The 20,438-nt window shown below is 43.6% G+C and overlaps 1 protein-coding gene across 5 annotated transcripts in view; it reads right to left on the bottom strand.

Annotated features, from left to right (window-relative positions):
• taok3a (TAO kinase 3a) overlaps window positions 1-20,438 on the bottom strand; it is an 80,324-nt gene that overhangs the window by 33,181 nt on the left and 26,705 nt on the right. For 4 of the 5 annotated variants that reach the window (XM_056418189.1, XM_056418191.1, XM_056418193.1 and 1 more), the window contains exons 2-3: window positions 11,719-11,834; window positions 186-431 (exon numbers count right to left, since the gene is read on the bottom strand). In XM_056418189.1, the coding sequence (XP_056274164.1) occupies window positions 186-320 (135 nt within the window). In that variant the 5' untranslated portion in view covers window positions 321-431; window positions 11,719-11,834. The remainder of the gene's footprint in view (window positions 1-185; window positions 432-11,718; window positions 11,835-20,438) is intronic. The other variant, XM_056418194.1, reaches the window with a different exon arrangement.

The raw sequence follows: 20,438 nt of genomic DNA, 5'->3' as shown, positions 1-20,438 counted from the left end.
TGTTCAGGGCCCAAGTCTTATATTCAAATAGATGAAGTTAGTATGAACAGGCTGCAGCAGCTCCTCCCCAACAGTCCTCGGCTGACATGTCTGCAGCGGCTGAACTCCGGTTCCATGGCGGTCCTCCGACGACCTTCGGGAGCGTTTGTGAAAGCAACAAAACAAAAACCAGAAGGTGAACTCACGAAGTAGACGGCCCCGAAGCTGCCATGCCCGATCTCGTGCAGGTCGGAGAAGACGTCCTCGGGGTCATCTTTGAAGAAGAGGTCGACCAGCTCGGGGTCCTTCGGCACTCCTTTGCGCGTGGACGACGGCATCATGGGCTGGACATGAGCTAGGCGCCGGGGGCGACGCTCACGTGCACACCGCTACCGCTGCTGCTGCTGCCGCCGCCTGACGTCCACGACGGGGCCGGCATCGGCCAGCCAGACCTGGGGAGAAACCACGGACATGTGCAGTGAGATCCTCTTCAACAGAGACACTGGAACACATCACTCTGTGTGCAGGACCTGCACGGATGCAAATATTTAAACTATTTAAATTCGTGTGGACTGATTTACTGTTCAAGTCATCGGTATCATATTAATTACTAATTACAAGAATTACACTGACAACACTACACCAGGCTGGCCACCAGGACGCATCCAGACACAGTTTGAATCCAATATTACACCCTGTTGAAGAATATCTACATTGTGTGTGTGTGTGTGTGTGTGTGTGTGTGTGTGTGTGTGTGTGTTTCTACTGTGCATTTGTGCGGACACGAGATGGGAAAAAAAGACAGTTCAAGGATGGCGCTCGCCGTCTGGTCCTGCTGCTCATCCAATTGACACACTTGCTCACGTAAACATGCGTACACACACGTACACACACACGTACACACGTACACACACTTTAGAGCCGACGCTGAGTCACCGATCATCTTTTCTACACATGCACTAAGTGTAACCCACTGATTGGCTCAGGGAGGAAAGACTTTCAATTGGCCAATCCAGGACCTGAGTCCTGATAAATATCCGGGTCAAGGGAGGTCACTTCCTGTTCTCGTGTGGGTGCAGACAGCGGTGAGTGCAGCGAGAGTTTACCTCCATTACTTTTAAGTTAATTTTGTGTTGTAGTCTGTGCAATGTGCTGAGAATATTTTGTGTAAATGTTAGACCTCCATTTTGTTATATTACATGGTTTTATCCTTTTCTTTTGTATTTCCCTGACTATGTCAGCGCTTTTGGTTACTGCTGTTACATTTGTTTGTGTTTTGAATCAACTGTTTTGTGTGACCTTGTGTACAGGTCAGGTTTTGGGATACCCACTTTGTATCCAAGGAAGATGGCGAGCTACCCACGAGATGGATGAATAACATGCCCACTGTGAAAAGTTTCTTTTGATTATACATATGTTTACTGGATTTATGTTTATGTTCAGTAAAAAGCCTTAAACCTCAACTATTTGATTTTGTGGTTTTTCACACACGACTTGAGCTCCGCAGCCGAATCTGGAGACAACATTTTAGATATTAGAAATTAACTCTTGAAATTGAGCCACAGGTTACAAACGTGGCGAGCTAGCCAGGAGCTCAATTCGTGTGGGAATTTTTGTGTGTGTGTTTTGATGGTGAATATTGGCAACCAAGATGGAGTCTATTCAGCAGTTAGGGGTGGATGTAAGAAGTTCTGTGATTATTAGTGGTGTTACCAATACAAGCACAGATGATGAAATCATTGAGTGTTTAAAAAGATATGGGTCTATTAAGAAAGTATGTACAGTTGATGATTCCACCAGTGTATATTACAAAAACCTGATCGTTGAATTTGAATCTAGTTCTGCTTTAGCAGCTTTAGAGCCACTGTTGCCGTACACACATCCTTCACGTGATGTGCCAAACGTCATATATAGCGTCAATACGTTTTTAGAAGAGTATACCGCTACAGTTGGTAGAAGCTGCACAGCAAACTACCTGAATGAGTTAAGACGACTAGCAAGGGAGGGTGGACAGAGTTTTGAGGGAGTATTAAAAACCATGATTAGTAGGATGAGTGAGGAACTGGATGAGCCGGAAGGTAGCATCAGTGACACTGGAGAGCCATCAGTTCAAATATTGGACTCCCCAGAACCTCAGGCATCAGGGTCTGCCCAGCCCATCCCCCAAACAAACCCAAATCGCAGAAGAACTGTCTCTCTCTCAAAATGACTTGTACCCACCTGATGTGCAAAGAGTTGTGGTTGAACATATTGTGAGGAGGGAAGACATAAGTTCTCACTCACTGGCTCCACTGCGACTTCGCTCTTTCTCTGGGAGATATCCTAAACCCAGTAATGAAGTCTATGAAACTTGGCGCTCTCACATTGATTTACTTCTCGCTGATCCTAGTCTGTCTCCTTTACAAATCACCAGACGGATTCTGGAGAGCCTGCTGTCTCCTGCAGCTGATGTAGTCAAAGGTCTTGGTCCTGATTCCCTGCCTACCATGTACTTGCAGGTTCTTGACTCAGCCTTTGCTACTGTCCAAGATGGAGAGGAGCTTTTTGCTCGATTCCTGAATACCCTTCAAGACCCTGGTGAAAAGCCCTCGGCCTACCTACAACGGCTGCAGCTCAATGGAATTTCTGCTGTCAAAAGAGGAGGCATTGAAGTAAGTGAAATGGAAACACACCTAATGAAACAATTCTGCCGTGGATGTTGGGACAACACAGTTATTTCCAATCTGCAACTCGAACAGAGAAAAGGAAATCCTCCATCTTTTGCTGAATTACTACTTTTGTTGCGCACCGAGGAAGATAGACAGCTTTCAAAAGAGACACGCATGAAGAAACACATGAGCTCATCCAAACAACGAATTAACTTGAATTCACAAACTACTTGTGCTGCAAACTCAGAGCACCATTCAAATGAGATGGAAGATCTCAGAAATCAAATGAAGAAGTTGCAGAGCCAACTAACATCTCTGATTTCTCAGAATAAGACGCACTCTGTGCCACGGTATGAACCGTATCAAGTGAATGCATCACGGTCTGGAGCTGCTCCAACTTTTGCACCAAAGAAACTTAGCAAACCAAGACCATGGTACTGTTTTAAGTGTGGTGAAGATGGGCACATCTCTACATTATGCGACAACGCAGCCAACCCAGATCTGGTGATGTCAAAACGAAAGGAGTTGCAACAAAAGCAACACATGTGGGATGAAAAAAACACTTCCCGCAACCCATCAAACTGAAGGCAGCTTCTGCAGAGGGACAGGCAGAGGCTGCAGTGACTCAACGTCCCAGAAAATGGCCTCAATCACAGTGCACTTATCTGTGCAAGTTACCAAAAGGACTAATTGGCACCAAAAGCACAGCACAAGTGAAGATGAAAGGAACCGTATTCAATTGTTTATTGGATACAGGTTCACAGGTGACTACGGTCCCACATTCTTTTTACTGTAGGAACCTATTTGATCAGGAAATTAAGCCTTTGAATGACATTCTTGAAGTAGAGGCGGCTAACGGCCAAGCTGTGCCCTATATGGGTTACATTGAGCTTGATATCACATTCCCAACTGAGTTCCTTGGTACATCAGTTGAGGTACATACTCTTGCCTTGGTGGTGCCTGATGTTAAGACGACTCCGTCTCCTGTGCTTATTGGCACGAACACACTTGATGTCCTTTATGAGAAGTACGTGGAAGACAACATGTCCGTTCATCACCCGCTTCCATATGGATACAGAGCAGTCTTGAACATTCTGGAATTTAGACATAAACAGACACTTAACAGTCATCATGACGTTATCAGAATGCATGGAATAACCCCACAAACTATCCCAGCTGGGAGAACTGTTGTGTTGGAAGGGATTACAGCTACATCTTGGCAATCGGAAAGAAATGTCATTGTTGAGCATCCGTCTTCCTTTTCTTTGCCTGGCGGGTTAACAATCAAATCATGTCTTGTTGATATTCCCAAATCTCAGCCATGTCAGTTGCCGGTTATTGTAACCAATGAATCTGATCATGATATTATCATCCCTGCTAGAGCTGTTATTGCAGAGATGAGTGCAATCCAGAACATAATTTCCCGCGAACACATGGTTGGTGACACAGGCGAATCGCAGCATACATCCCTAAAACCAGGGGTGAGTTTCAATTTTGGCGACTCCCCACTTTCACCCGAATGGAAAGATCGCATTGCAACCAAACTCGGCAGTATGCCGGAGGTTTTTGCACAACATGATCTTGACTTCGGCAGAACTGAGAAAGTGACTCACCACATCAAACTTACAGATGAAACCCCGTTCAAGCACAGACCAAGACCTATTCATCCCCATGACATTGACGCTGTCCGTAAACATATTCAGGAACTCCTGGAAAGCGGAGTCATTCGTGAATCTGAATCTCCTTTTTCATCACCTATTGTGGTGGTCAGGAAAAGGAACGGCAGTGTGCGACTTTGTATTGACTATCGTAAGCTGAACTTGCAAACCATCAAAGATGCTTATGCTCTTCCTAAGCTTGAGGACACTTTCACTGCACTCTCTGGGTCTAAGTGGTTCTCAGTACTTGACCTAAAGTCTGGTTACTATCAAATTGAAATGGAAGAAGCAGACAAACCTAAAACTGCCTTTGTATGTCCTTTAGGATTCTGGGAGTTTAATCGCATGCCACAAGGCATAACGAATGCACCAAGCACTTTCCAACGTCTTATGGAGAAGTGCATGGGTGAAATGAACCTGAAAGAAGTCCTTGTCTTCATTGATGACTTGATTATTTTTGCACCAACCTTGGAAGAACATGAAGCAAGGCTAATGAAGGTGTTGGCTCGGCTGAAAGAGTTTGGTCTGAAGCTGTCTTTGGAAAAATGCATATTCTTCCAACCATCAGTCCGTTACCTGGGACACGTAGTTTCCCAAAACGGTGTTGAAACGGACCCAGAAAAGATTTCTACCCTCTCATCATGGCCAGTACCCAAAACGTTGAAAGACCTCAGGTCGTTTCTTGGTTTTGCTGGGTACTATCGAAGGTTCGTAAAGAATTATGCTGGTATTGTCAGACCTCTTCATAACCTTACCTCTGGGTATCCACCAACGCAGAAGAAATTGAAACCAACATTAAAACCAGGGAAATACTTGAACCCAAAAGAGCAGCTTGGTGCTCGGTGGTCATCTGCTTGTCAGCAGTCTTTTGAAACTATTATTCAGAAACTCACTACTGCACCAATTCTTGCTTTTGCTGATCCGCAAAAGCCTTACCTTCTGCATACAGATGCCAGCTCCACTGGTCTTGGAGCTGTGTTGTATCAGGAGCAAGAAGGAACAGACAGAGTCATTGCTTATGCCAGCAGAGGGCTATCTCGTAGCGAATCCCGTTATCCTGCTCATAAGCTTGAATTCCTTGCTCTCAAATGGTCAGTGACTGAAAAATTCAGTGACTATTTGTATGGAAACAATTTCACGGTGGTAACTGACAACAACCCCCTTACCTACCTCTTGACATCTGCTAAACTGGATGCAACCAGTTACAGGTGGCTTGCTGGATTATCCACCTTTTCCTTCAAAATCTTGTATCGTCCAGGCAAGCAAAATGCCGATGCCGATGGTCTTTCTCGGAGACCTCATGGTGATCTGGCAGATGATCACAAGTCTCAAAAAGAGAGTGAACGAATCGGGAAATTCATTCAACAGCATATGTCTGACCCGGTAACAGTCTCTATTGACCAACAGACCATTCAGGCAATCTGTGACAGACATCTCATTTATAGTGCAAATATAGATTCTTGTGATTATCCTTTTGCTCTTGTTCAATCACTTTCTACTTCCATTGATGCACTACCTGACAGTTTTGTGAATGACGGTCAGTTTGGAACCTCAATCATTCTTCCACTTTCAGCAGTGGAAATGGCTGAAAAGCAGCGAGCAGACCAAACCATCAGACATGTCATATCACAATTGGAACATGGAAGGACACCGCCCCCTACGTTGAGGGAAGAGCTTCCTGATCTGCCTCTCCTCCTCCGAGAATTAAACCGGTTGGAGCTCCAGAACAATATTCTTGTGAGGAAGAGGCAAATAGGATCTCAATGCTCTTATCAACTTGTCCTGCCACAGGAACTTAGAGACAAAGTTCTTACCAGTCTACATGATCATATGGGTCACCTAGGACTTGATAGAACCCTTGATCTTGTTCGAAACAGATTTTATTGGCCAAGAATGGCTGCTGAAGTTTACAAAAAGATCAAATCATGTGAAAGGTGTGTCAAAAGGAAAGCATTGCCTCAGAAAGCCGCACCCCTTGTGAATATAAAAACAACAAGACCTTTGGAACTTGTTTGTATGGACTTCTTATCACTGGAACCAGACAGAAGCAGAATAAAAGACATTCTGGTTATCACAGACCATTTCACAAAATATGCAGTTGCCATTCCTACGGCCAATCAAAAAGCCAGGACAGTCGCAAAATGTCTATGGGACAACTTCCTTATTCACTATGGAATCCCGGAAAAACTTCAGTGATCAAGGACCTGACTTTGAGTCACGGACAATAAAAGAACTATGTGAAATGGCTGGAATTCACAAAATAAGGACAACTCCATACCACCCGAGAGGAAACCCGGTTGAGCGGTTCAATCGTACTCTGTTGAACATGCTAGGAACCTTACCAAATCAGGACAAAACTCACTGGAAGGATTTTGTGAAACCCCTTGTACATGCATACAATTGCACCAAAAATGATGTCACTGGATTTTCTCCTTATGAACTCATGTTTGGACGACAACCACGACTGCCAGTTGATCTAGCTTTTGGACTATCTGCCCAAAACCAGCGCACATCGCATTCTCAGTATGTGCAAGACCTCAAAGCTCATCTGGAAGAAAGCTATAAAATAGCAACAGGAAAGGCTGAAAAGGTCATGCAAAGAAACAAGTCCAGATTTGACAGGCATGTGACTGCCTCGGACCTAACTGTGGGAGATCGTGTGTTGGTCAGGAATGTTCGTCTCAGAGGGAAACACAAACTTGCTGACAAGTGGGAATCTGATGCATACATTGTTGTAAAGAGAGCTGGTAATCTTCCGGTCTACACAGTCCGGCCTGAGAATAAAGACAAGCCTCTACGAACACTACACAGGGACCTTCTGTTACCCTGTGGGTACTTGACTTCCCCAAAAACTACCCGCTCTATGAACCGAACCCCCAGACAAACCCGTTCCGCAAATCTTGACCCTCCTGACAATCATATGGAGATGGACCCACTCTCGGATGAAGAAGAAAATATTCCAGATCACTGGTACAGTGGTCCACCTAGCTCAGAACTTGCCAAATTCAAAACTATGATTAGCATTCCAAGGGATCCTATTATGGCACCTCTGAACGTGGTTCCTACCACCCCAGAGAGCACACAGTGCACAGCCTCTGAGGATACGAACCAAGTGGCAGGTGGGAATGATGCTGATCTATCTGCTTTACCTGATAAAGCCAACAGCCCGGAGGGCTCAGTCCCAGCAGGAAGCCTAGACCCTGAGTTAAACCTAACCACGAACGATGCTGTGGAGGAAACAGCATATTCTCCTACCGACAGGGATTCAAACATTTCCCTTGAACCTCCGGATATGGAAGATGATGAGCTTCCTATACGACGTCCAGTTAGAACCAGGAAACCACCAGAGCGACTTCAATATGCAAAACTTGGACACCCAGTATTGAATACTATTCAGTCACTGTTTCATGGGTTAACTACCGTTTTTTCACATGTCCTAACAGATTTAGAAGATCCTTTGTTGCACAACATCCAATTGACACCCAACCAGTTCCATGTAACGGGACGTACATGAGATTAGGGGGGGAAAGTGTAACCCACTGATTGGCTCAGGGAGGAAAGACTTTCAATTGGCCAATCCAGGACCTGAGTCCTGATAAATATCCGGGTCAAGGGAGGTCACTTCCTGTTCTCGTGTGGGTGCAGACAGCGGTGAGTGCAGCGAGAGTTTACCTCCATTACTTTTAAGTTAATTTTGTGTTGTAGTCTGTGCAATGTGCTGAGAATATTTTGTGTAAATGTTAGACCTCCATTTTGTTATATTACATGGTTTTATCCTTTTCTTTTGTATTTCCCTGACTATGTCAGCGCTTTTGGTTACTGCTGTTACATTTGTTTGTGTTTTGAATCAACTGTTTTGTGTGACCTTGTGTACAGGTCAGGTTTTTGGGATACCCACTTTGTATCCAAGGAAGATGGCGAGCTACCCACGAGATGGATGAATAACATGCCCACTGTGAAAAGTTTCTTTTGATTATACATATGTTTACTGGATTTATGTTTATGTTCAGTAAAAAGCCTTAAACCTCAACTATTTGATTTTGTGGTTTTTCACACACGACTTGAGCTCCGCAGCCGAATCTGGAGACAACATTTTAGATATTAGAAATTAACTCTTGAAATTGAGCCACAGGTTACACTAAGTGTAACAGTTGCCTGCCTGCATGCACACACAAAACATTTAGTGTGTGTGCATCACGAGGCTGCAGCCGGGCTGTGAAGCGTGTGCGCATCCTGGACACCCTGCTCTCGTTAGCTTCGCTGCACACACGCTCACGCACAAAGTCGCACGCCATCTCTCTCGTTGCGGGCGCTCTCTCTCTACCATGACATCCATGTGCACAGCGGCCAGAAGCAGCAGTCTGGCTCTGCGCACACACACACACACACACACTTCATGGGTACTAGCATACCGCTACTCGGTACTTAAAGGGTTTCATCAGATGCTTTGTGTACTTCTGGTTCTTCAGATCCAATTACCTCTTTAAAAACACTGAAAGTCGGTTTGTTTAGGAGCAAGGTCACATTTCTGTGTCTTTGTTTATTACTTGTGTGTGTGTGTGTGTTCTTTGGCTGTTTACCAACAATAAGAGCTTGTGTGTGACCATGGCTGTGTCTACTACCGGACACTTGAGCACTGACTTTCAGTGCTTCGGGCGCCACACTGACAAAACCAGCAGAATTCAGTGCACTGAAAGTACCCGGATGGCGCACTGCAAACGGGCAAAACATGCAGTGTCAAACGATGGACACTACTGGCCCTAAACGGGCGCCATCTTGGCTACGTGGCGGAAGATGAGGAGCCCTTTCGCCAGCTTTTCATTTTATTTCTAAAACAATGGCGGACGAGATGGCTACGGTAGCACAAGCGGTCGACCACGGAGACTCCTGCCGCGATTGTGGAGGTATCGCAGTTTCCACATGGGGTGGAGAAAGGGGTAAACAAGGGACACAAAGAGGGCAAGAAGTGCATTCATTTTGTCACTAAGTTTCGCGGGTATCGCAAGCAGATTTGCGTACGTCACTCCCGGCTTAATTTCGCGGGTGCCGTGAACAGATTTGCGTCCGTCACTTCCGCCAAGTGGTTAACGTAAGTGTTCCATTTGATACAGCACTTATCAGACGCAGTGCACTACAGATGTCAGTGCACTGTATTGCAGTGCACTTCGTAAAGTGTCCGGTAGTAGACACAGCCCATGAGTGCGTTTAGTGAAGCTGTGTGTGTGTCTCCTGGTTACGTCAGCGCTGGTCGTCTCTCATCTCTACAGATAGCTAGAAATAAAGCCTGACACATCAGATCACACACACTCAGTCACTCACTCCCTCTGGTTCACTCTTCCTCCTCCACTAAGATGTGTGACGCAATGTGGCAACAACAGGTTGCAAGGGGGGGGGGGGGCAGCTTGGTAAAGCCATCACTAGTCCGGCAAAGACCGGCGTTTGGACCGATATTACTGTTTGTGACTGTGTGTGTGTATTCTTATAGAAGTGCACTGCTCCACTGCATGACACTACCTACTGTATGTGTAAGTGTGCATTAGTGTGCCTTGCATGCACACACTAGTGTCCGAGGGTAACTGTGTGTGTGTGTGTGGGGGGGGGGGGGGGGGGGGGGGGTAATGGTGCTTAAAGGTTTGTTTGTACAATACATGATTAAAAAGAAGAAGATATTTGAAAGAGATTATACAGTTTATGGTAATCCGGGTTAGAAACACACAACGGTTACACATCCCTGCAACACTTCTCTTTGAATAGACACATAACTCTTAAATACCATGTATAGTTTATTTATGACTATTCTACATGTGTGCATATCTTTATTGAAGGATGTCTCATGCTACTGCACAGCGTTTAGTGTCTTGCACCAGTAAAGATCATCGTATGTGCAACACAAAAAAACATCTGAAGTCAACGGACAATAAAAAGGATTTTGCACCTTGTTGATAAATTCTTGGTCAATTTTAAAATAAACTTTTCTTGTAAATTTTGTTCTAGCAGCGTTTGAGAAAAAAATCAGCAAACATCATGTTCATGTTGGTGAATGGAAACACACACACACACACATTTTCCTCTCCCGGGACTTCTGACAGTTGTAGCACGTGCATTGGGCCAAAGTTTAACGCAAGAAACAGACAAACACACACATACATAGACACACACTAACTGCCCCCCCCCCAGGGCCCCCCGTTGGTTCTGCTATGACTATATGAACCAACATGTTGCAGGACCGAGTCCATCAAGCTGCAGCAGACAGTTAAATGGGACATCCATTGTCTCCTCTCGGCCAATAATATGCAAGAATAAGAAATATATATATTAATTTAATTATAATTGTGTATATATATATAAAATTATAATTAAATGAAATATATTTATAATTATATATATATTTAAATTAATAATATTTAGCGGCTCACTGGCCCCCCTAACAGGAATTAGGCTGTGTGAATTCTTACTGGGATTATAATCACCAGCTCTAATAAGAAACGGGAAAACTGGTAAAGCCGCTAAACTGTGCGTTGAGACATAGTGAGGGGCAGTGTGTGTGTGTGTCTCCTGCATGACATTAAATGGGTCAGCCCCGTTATGAATAATATAGAAGCCTGATTACGTGCACAGTGCCAGGCTGCACGGTGATGACAGGTACACAGCTGTTTGTCAATGAAAAAGCTTAAGTGGCGTTTCCTCCTCTTGTGAAGCAAATACACACTGATGCATGACTAGGTTACAAGTATCCACGTGTGTATTCACACACACACACACACACAAGCGTGTGTATTATATACGCTTCATTCCTTATTCTGGTTGTCAGTGACTTTTGTTCTAAATGTGCTGACTAGAGTAAAGTGACTCGTGATGGATGAAAATGTCTCTGTCAGAATTTCTGTTGTTTTATCTCTGGTTGATTTTATGTGTCGTACTCATTCAAATAGACGAGTCCAGCTTCTTCCCGCTGTGTCTCTGGTGAACAGTAACCAGACACATCCACTGCCCTACTTCACGGTCACTGTTGTTTTATTGTACATACATGTTGCTTTTCTGCTGTCTTCAATGTATCCTGTTATATTGTAAATCCCATGTATGTAGGAGGAGAGCGTACGTTAATCCGGGGTTAATTCCATGTATGTGCACACTGTTGTTTTGCCCTATGGGTTGTACTGTTCCCCAAAAAGACCCCACACACCATCCCCCCCCCCTTCCGGCTCTCCGGCCCACCGGGGTGTGACTCAGCAGCAGTTCACCGACGGCGGATTTACAATGTTACCCAAGACCAAAAGACTCAGACAAACCTTCTGCTCTTCAAAGAGCAAGACAACTTCCCGTGGACAACAAGGAATACTGAAGGATTTAATTTCTAATCATTTAACAAACACAACTGCTGCCGTCTTCACTTGAATCAGACAAATTAGTGTGTGTGTGTGTGTGTGTCTTACCAGAAGGAAACACCAGAAGGAAATGTTAAAAGGGGAATGGTCAGATTAGCCTCCGTCTCCTTCTCGTTCTCTTTCTTTAGTTTCAGACTTCCATCGTGATTGGAAAAACACTGTACCTGGGGAAGAGAGGAAGAGGGGAAGAGAGAAGAGAGGAAGAGAGGAAGGGGGCTCAGATGAGTCATTCGGGTCAGAAAGTTGCAGCTGTGCTAATGTGACTAGAACTGAACTGGTAATAATAATAAATGAGCAACTGTTTGATAATTGGTTGATCATTTAAATAAATATTTCATGGAAAATTGACAGGAAATAAAAGAATCGGAAAATATCATCATTCGTTGCCAAATGTCACTTGAAATAATATATATTTTAAATATGAGCCTTTAACTTCAGTCCTTTTGTTTAGGCTCTGATGAGAAACTTCTGCCAACAACTAAATGCCAAAAATATAGTTCCCTTCCCTTTTTTCTATTTTCGTGTATATTATATTTGCCTTTTTTCGGAAATACAACCAAACACAAGACGAGCAGCCACAACAAGAATATGCACTGCAATAACCTCATATATATATACACATACATATATATACACACACACATATCAATATACATGTATATATATATATACATAATATATATACATATTATATATACATGTATTTATACATACACATATATATATTAATATACATATAAATATATTAATATATATTAATATACATATAAATATATATTAATATACATATAAATATATATATATATATATTAGTGCCGTGAAAAATAACGCGTTATGATTAAATTACAGGATTAATTAGTTATTTGCTTTTAACGCATGCGCAAAATGAGCTTCCAATATACCCATTTAATCTGAACTATTTCCCGCTCTAATGCAGACGGTCGTGCTGTTCATCGGTAATGATCCTTCCGCAGGTTCGTCTTCCAACCTCCGACTTTCGTTCTTGATTAATGAAAACATTATTGACAAATGCTTTCGCTTTCGTCCGTCTGGCGCCGGTCCAAGAATGTCACCTCTAGCGGCTCAATCCGAATGTCCCCGTCCCTTTCATCACGGCCCCAGTTCATGAAGAAAACCCAGAGTCAGTTTGCCTCAGCAGCTGCTAGAGGAAGACTAGAGGCCTTTAGATTGTGTCATGGTGGAGTTAATGGTTGACAAAAAAGAGAAAAATGTTCTGTTTAAACATTCTGTTTAGGATGAAGATATATTAATGTTCCATATGGAAGAGAACTGCTAAATAACTGCTGAGTGCAGCACCATTGTTTTTTTTATGAATAAAAAAAGAATGTATAAATGTATTTATCTGTCTTTTTTCACAATTTGTCATTATGTTCTCACAAAAATATACTGAGAATATCGGTAATATGTGATTAATGATTAATCCACAGAAACCTGTGATTAATTTGATTAAAAATTGTAATAGTTTCACAGCCCTAATATATATATATACACACACACACACACACATACATCACGAGCCACAGACTCAGACGTTATAAGGTGTTTACAGCACAATGTGTTGCTGGAGGAACAAACGTCTCCCCAGTGAGCCTCAGTTATTCTCCTCTGATCCACAGCGATGATCATTGATTGAATCACACGACCACAACAGGAAGTGATACTTCTGACAAGTATTACCAACAGTGTCGATGTCTTCCAGCTGCACGAGTCCCTTTCCTGAGCAGAGGACAGTCAAAGCTACGCTCCGTGTTCACTGATCCACCGGCTGACAGCAGGGAGCCCGACGTCTCTCCCAGAATGCATTGGGCCAACGCTATCTCAAAATTAAATGACTTGGCATTTCATGTAAGGGAAGTGCTTCATGTTTACAGACAGACGCAAGAGTTCAAGGACACCACACACAAGCAGGGACAACTACACACACACACACACACACACACACACTGTGAGCAAGTTGCTCTGAAAGCGCCGTCGGCTCCTGGACTGTGTGTTGTGATGTCTTGACAGGCAGGTGGAGCAGCAGGTGGAGCAGCAGGTGGAGCAGCAGCCATCACGTTACCAACCCTCATGTACATGAGCTGACCACCAGCAGCTCAACCTCACGGTGACCCCGTGACCTTTACTTTCAGACACATTCCTCCTCCTCCTCCTCCTCCTCCCTTTGATTATGTCGAGTGGCAGATTGAGTTCTCAGCGGAACCGCAATCAATAATAAAAAAGGAGAGAGGATGGAGGGATGAGGGAAGGAGGATAAACATGTATTGGGCCCTGTCCGAGTGTCCCTGAATGATTTATAACACAAACTGACGCTAGCATGAGCCTCTGGGGAAGTTGCTGCAATCCTCCTCCTTTCTCTTCCTTCCCCTTCCTCCTCCCTCCTCCTCTACCTCCTTTATCCTCATTCCTTCCCCTTCCTCCTCCATCTACCTCCTCCTGCTTCCTTCCTCCTTCCTGCTTCCTTCCTCTTCCCCCTCCCTCTCTCTCTTCCTTTCTCTTCCTCCTGCCCCTACCTCCTCCTGCTTCCTTTCTCCTTCCCCTTCCTTCTTCCTGCTTCCTTCCTCTTCCTTTTCCTCCTCCTTACCTCCTTTCTCTTCCTTCCCCTTCCTCCTCCTGCTTCCTTCCTCCTCCTCTCCCTCCTTTATCCTCCTCCTGCTTCCTTCCTCTTCCTCCCCCCTCTTTCTTCCTCCTTCCTCTCTCTCTTCCTTTCTCCTTCCTTCTCCTGCTTCCTTCCTCTTCCTCCTGCCCCTACCTCCTCCTGCTTCCTTTCTCCTTCCTTCTGCTTCCTTCCTCTTCCTCTTCCTTACCTCCTTTCTCTTCCTTCCTCCTTCCTCCCTCCACCTCTTCGTCACTCCCACCTCCCACTGTCATTTGTGACCAACCCTCAAGAGAGCGGCGTGAGTGAGAGTGTCGGGTGAGATTGTGTGTTTAACTCTTTTACATGCTTCTTATTTCAGATGTACCAGCTGAACATAAACTACTTTAAGAGCTGCAACTCACTCTTATTCTTCATCATCAATGAACCTTCCAATTCATTTCCTGATCAGTGGATTGATGGCACATCCCATCACAACTTTACAAGAGATCAAAGCCGAAGCGTTTACAAGATGTCGGTTTATGATAAGTTTCTAAATGAAATGCATTACTTGGGGAAGAAAAGCAATGGATTGCTTATCAAAAGAACTTTGTGAGAATGAGTGAAGGACTTGATAAGAATCAGGATGTCGTGGTTGTTTTATTGGTGGTGTTCTCTCCGTGGGGCCAGGGTCCGGCCCTGCAGGCTCCCCATCAACACCACACCCTCTCTGGGAGCAGCAGTCCGTCAGTCGCCTTGGCTCATAATTAAAATCTAGATATCCAACTCCTACTCTCCGTTCCTCCCGTTGGATGACACATGAGATATGAATCACGAATCGTGAGTCATGAGCCGCCAATTTTTCCCGAGGCACGAGCAACCGGTTTGGAAAAGCAGAATCCTTCAGACGTTCCCCTGGAGCAGCTTTCAGAGGGTGGAACAGTCAGGCCTCTTCATGGAGACAGACGGACTTCCAAGAGTTCACGAGACGCCGAGCAGCAGACAGGCTGTCGCCGGTATCCATGATGACATCACTTCCTGGGTGACGACCTCCTGAAGGGAGTTATTCACCAGCAGCCGTTGAGCAGGGCACTAAACAGCCGATTATGACCCGCCAGTGTGTCGTGAACCTGTTCCAATGTGCACTTAAACAAACAACTGGTTGAACGACTTTGTCTTTAATTGCTTTGAGCCTCGATCGGCCTGAATCTGATGCTTGATCATGAGACTCGATGGTCACAGATGTAAGTCAGTGGCTCCCAGGGAGCCCGGCGGTGGCTGGAGGCTTCTGATGAGTCATGCTGGGAGGTAGGTGTGCTTTAAAAAAGAAAAGCACACGTCCCTTTAGGGAAATGCTGCTTTAAATAAAGCTGAGACAACCAAATATGAGGCAATTTCCTCAATATCCAAAGATTCTCACCGGATGAATATAAACTGATTAAAGGGAACTAAACATGATGTCCTGATTACCCTGCCAGGGCCGCATGGCGTGGATTATTATAGCAGTGTGACTCATTTTCACAGAGCGAAGAATACACATTCACACACACACACAAAAAACACACAACACTCTAATACAGGATTTGGAGACTAGGGGGCAGCTCTCATCACAGCTTAGTGAAACTATTGAGACATGCATGCATACAAACACACACATCTTCAGATTAGTTTATGGCTAATGCCAACATAAATATGGGTGTTGGTGGGACCAATGCGAGACAGAGAAGTGGCCTATGCGCCTCTAGATCTGGAGTTTATGTGAAGTGATTTTCTTCTTGTTGCATTAAAAGAAAAAACAGCCCTACAACCTCACAATGGCTACGACCAAGGGCCTTTGATGGTGCTACAGTCCCCTCCTGCTGGAGCACGGAGGGGAGGAAGTGCTAGCCATGAAGCGTCGCTTTCAATCCTGACTTCAACTCCGGAGAGAGACCTAATGATGTGTAAAGATGAGCAATGATCTGAGTCTGACCACCAGCTCGCCGTCTCGCGGGGCGCTGCACAGTGGTCATGCTCCTGCCCAGGTGCTCTCAGCGATTTGGGTTTTTCAGAGCAGAAAGCTTTCGGTCAAGGCGTCGTTGAAGATGAAGAAAAGATGGAATGCTGTTCACATGTTTAAATATTGATGCGCATCGGCTTAGAGATGCATCCGATTGCACGTCTGTGTAGCACGTCATGCGGTAGATGTGAAGTATTTTAAATATGTATTTGCAGTTGTTTGGGACATTATTGACCCTTGGCTAAGCCCAGCCCAGTTCTCCAAGGAGTCAGACAAATAAATTACCATTATCTACACCCTCAACTCACTGAACTGCCTCTAATAACTTACTATTTCTGTTTCTGGGTTAGCCATCAGACTCCGGTCGGGGGTCCCATGCTGCGCTTTGATTGGCTAGTCTGTGTTTGAGGGGTGAGCTGTAACCAAGGGTCAGTCACCATTACATGTTTGCATTTTGTGCATTTGTATTGTTGTAGTCACCGATGTGTTGCTGCATTCAGAAGGTTTACGCTTCACTTGTCGTTCCTGTTAATGTTGAAGATGTTTTACCGAGCTGCTGGAGTGTGATTTATTATTATATACATTAATAAATCAGTTAAATGAGATCATATGTATTTATTGGTTGGACTTTGTTTTAGCCGTGTTGACGTCGTCCAGCTCAATTCATGAACCACAGTATCAGATCCATCACGGCCATAAAACAGCTGCTGAGCAGTGAACTGCTGCACCGCCACAGTCCAACCACGACAACCTGCAAGGTGCAGCGACCCGCCTAGTAACACACCAACTCCACCCTGAAGTCAGAGTATTCACAGCACCAGACGACGCTCCTCTTCTGCCCCAAAGCTTGAGGTCAACGTCTATCTGATTCTCCAGAACACGCAGAAGACAGCGAGCAGCTGGTGTGTCCGGCCACGTGACAGATCGCCTTCACACGTGAGGAACGTTTTTACACCCTCACACACGGCCATGTGGAAAGAGGCAGCTCTGCAATATTAAACTCTTTGGGAGGAGAAGCCGAGATAAGATGCCCTCCATCCATTATGGAGCCTTCACAGGCCGAAGCAGTACCCGTGTAAACTTTTTTTTAAATCACATATAAATATTGTAAACTTTTTAAAAATTATATATATATATACATAAAAACTTTTTTTAAATGATATATAAACTGTTTTTTAAATATATATATATATATATATACTTTATTGATGATAATGCACACTATGATATACAAGGATCAAAAAACAAGTATTTACATTTTTTTTGCAACTCCCACAAGCTGCAAAATAAATGAAGTAAATGAATGCCTCACACTGAACAGTTCCTTTGGGGAGTCTGCAAGGAAGCAGTCATATGTCACACACACACACACACACACTCCAAATAAAGTGTTTCTTTCAGATGGATTTCCAATTGGACATCTCAGTGCCTCGAGGATCAGTAATGGTGAGAAAAGAAAACAGAGAAAGATCATTCCAGAGGATAAGAAAAAGATAACCGTTAAAAAGATAAAGAGTATGAGTTACACACACACACACACCTCATTTAGCGTGGAAACTTTTTTTTAGAGCAATCCCATGAATCCAGAGGGGTGGGTGTGTGTGTGTGTGTGTGTGGTCTACTGTATTTGCTTTTTCCAAACCTACAGTCACTCAAACAAACTCAGGGCTCTCAAGTTTTGAAGACAGGCAAGAGTGACATTTCCATCAGAACCCCCCATTAAATAGCCGAGAGGTTTTTTTCAGCGTGAGAAATACGATGTGTGGCGGGAGTGCGTGACTTAAGACCGAAATGCGTGAGTCTCACGCTCAATGCGTGACACTTGAGAGCCCTGCAAACTCCTCCCCCTCAAATATAAACACACACACAGAATGAGACAAGCGAACACATTAAGTATCACAGAGCGTCGTCACCCGGCTGCTCAATTATTCAACCGTCCTTTACAGACCATTTGCACATCAGAGAAAGTGAGGGAGGAGGAGGGAGGGAGGTTGTTTGTGGGTTCCACTTGCAGGGAGCGAGTGTTATAAGAATCAACAGATTACACAGGTTAGAGAGCTGAAGAGCAGGCAAGCAGCACCTTAGCCAACACAGGTAATCAGAGGATACACATATTTGTACCTGATGAACCACACACACACACAGACACACTCCTGAGACATGTCATGTGACTCCTGGACATGCCTGCAGTAAAGCACATGTCCAAATGTAGGAGTTTATTTTAGTTTTTTTAACCTGTTTGTTATTTAAAAAGCACGACTCCACCAGTCATTGTTCTACACACCAACATGGCCGTCAGGTGCAAATCATGTCCGAAAACCACTGAATTAATCTGAGGAGGTTTGCACAGACGTGTGCGCCTTGGAAAGAATTCCCTCGTCACTTTCAGGAGGGGAAACTAAAATGTGAAACATTTAAAACCTTAAATAACAAATGAATCAGTCCAGGCCAGGGTAGGAAATGTACATCTTTTTGGGGGGGTAACTTTTGCACCCAGTGACTGAAATCCAGGGACATTGAAAAATAAATTGGGGGCACTTTAGAAAATAATAAATATACTTATATAGGCTTACAGTATATGAGCAATTGTCATAAAAATGGCAGTAAGACTATTAGGCAGTCTACAGATTCAAAATGTTTTCCTCGATTTTTTTAACACAAAACAAACAGAAAACATAAATCATATGCAATGTTATTATTATTTCTTTGTAGTTATTTATTGTTCTTTAAACAACTATTAACAATTATAACTTATTTCTTCATTTTTTATAATTTTAAATTATATTTATTGATTTTGTGTGTGTACAGATGGGACACACACAACAAAAACAAAAGGCTGTTAAATTATCATAATTAGAGGAAATTATGGGGGCATTTCTTGCCCCTCTGCTAGACACGTCGCGACCTAGATTTCATAGGTTTGGGTGCCAATAATGCAAATGTTGATTCAAATGTAAGGGAGAGACAAAGGTCACGAGGAGAGGTCGAGGGTGAAAGAGAGAAGACGAGGTATCGGGCAGGTGGGAGCGATGGAGTGCACACTACAGTACCGGGGGAAATGCGTTTCACTAGAATCACTTCCTCCCAATGAAACCTGTGGAATGCAACACGGTTGTATCTCAGTGCGAGTCCACTGTAAAACAAAGCAGCGTCCACGTGTGTTTACAAGACTTCAACTCAACAGCATGTTGTCCTCAAATTGTTTTAAATACTGATTTTTTTTTTACTTGCCAATTTCCGTTCTTCTTTTCTGTCCAGTTAAATGACTTCACGACCACTGGGAATTACAGCGCGACCTTCAGGGAGTGTCCAGGACCACAGAGGGCAACGCAGAGCGCCGAGGGCAACGTCTCGGTCGAGTACGTCGTTTTCTACCAGCGACGCCGCCACGTCGCCATTCCATTCACATTACTACTCTGGCAAGCGCCGCTGTAATTAACATCATTAATAATGACGGGAGCGCATCTCGGTGCCAGCTGCAGGAACACTTGATGAAAGACTTCATTAGGGTTATTAGCATGAGCGCGTCCTACCATGACGTGGCAAAATGTGTCCTGTCGGCACTTTGTCAGATCAATTACCTGCAGACCGTAACCACGGGAGGAGGACACCACCGCCACGGTGAACGGCGTTTCTGTACAGTGTCAATCGTTAGCGTTGTATTGATATCGCCGTGATCATGAGGAGGAATTCAACAATGCCAAAGAAAAGATGTATAAAACAAATTTTGACGGTTATAAGTGTGATTGAAACGTATGTATGTGGATATATATATATAAATAAATAAAATGTAATTATTATAATCAAATAAATCAGAAAATTAATATAAAGAAAAACAAAGAAAATAATATATATACACATTTTAAATTATTATAATCAAATAAAACAGAACACTTAGATAAAAAGAAAAATTATATATAATAAAATAAATAAAAATATATATATTATTTTCTGTATTTTAAATTAATTTTCTGATTTATTTGATTGTAATAATTTAGCATAAGAAAATATAAGCATGTTTTGCTTCTACCTATACCCTTTCAGTCTTTCTGTTTTGTATATTATATAGAATAATTTTGTATTTTATTACAATGATTGACTGAATAAAATAAAAAATACACAACAAGAGACTTTAACCTCATCAGTATTTGCACCCATCACACCAGACATGACATT

The sequence above is a fragment of the Pseudoliparis swirei genome, chromosome 7 (genome assembly GCF_029220125.1).
Source record: "Pseudoliparis swirei isolate HS2019 ecotype Mariana Trench chromosome 7, NWPU_hadal_v1, whole genome shotgun sequence".
NCBI classification, from domain to species: domain Eukaryota; kingdom Metazoa; phylum Chordata; class Actinopteri; order Perciformes; family Liparidae; genus Pseudoliparis; species Pseudoliparis swirei.
This window is presented reverse-complemented; position numbering and strand designations above follow the sequence as displayed.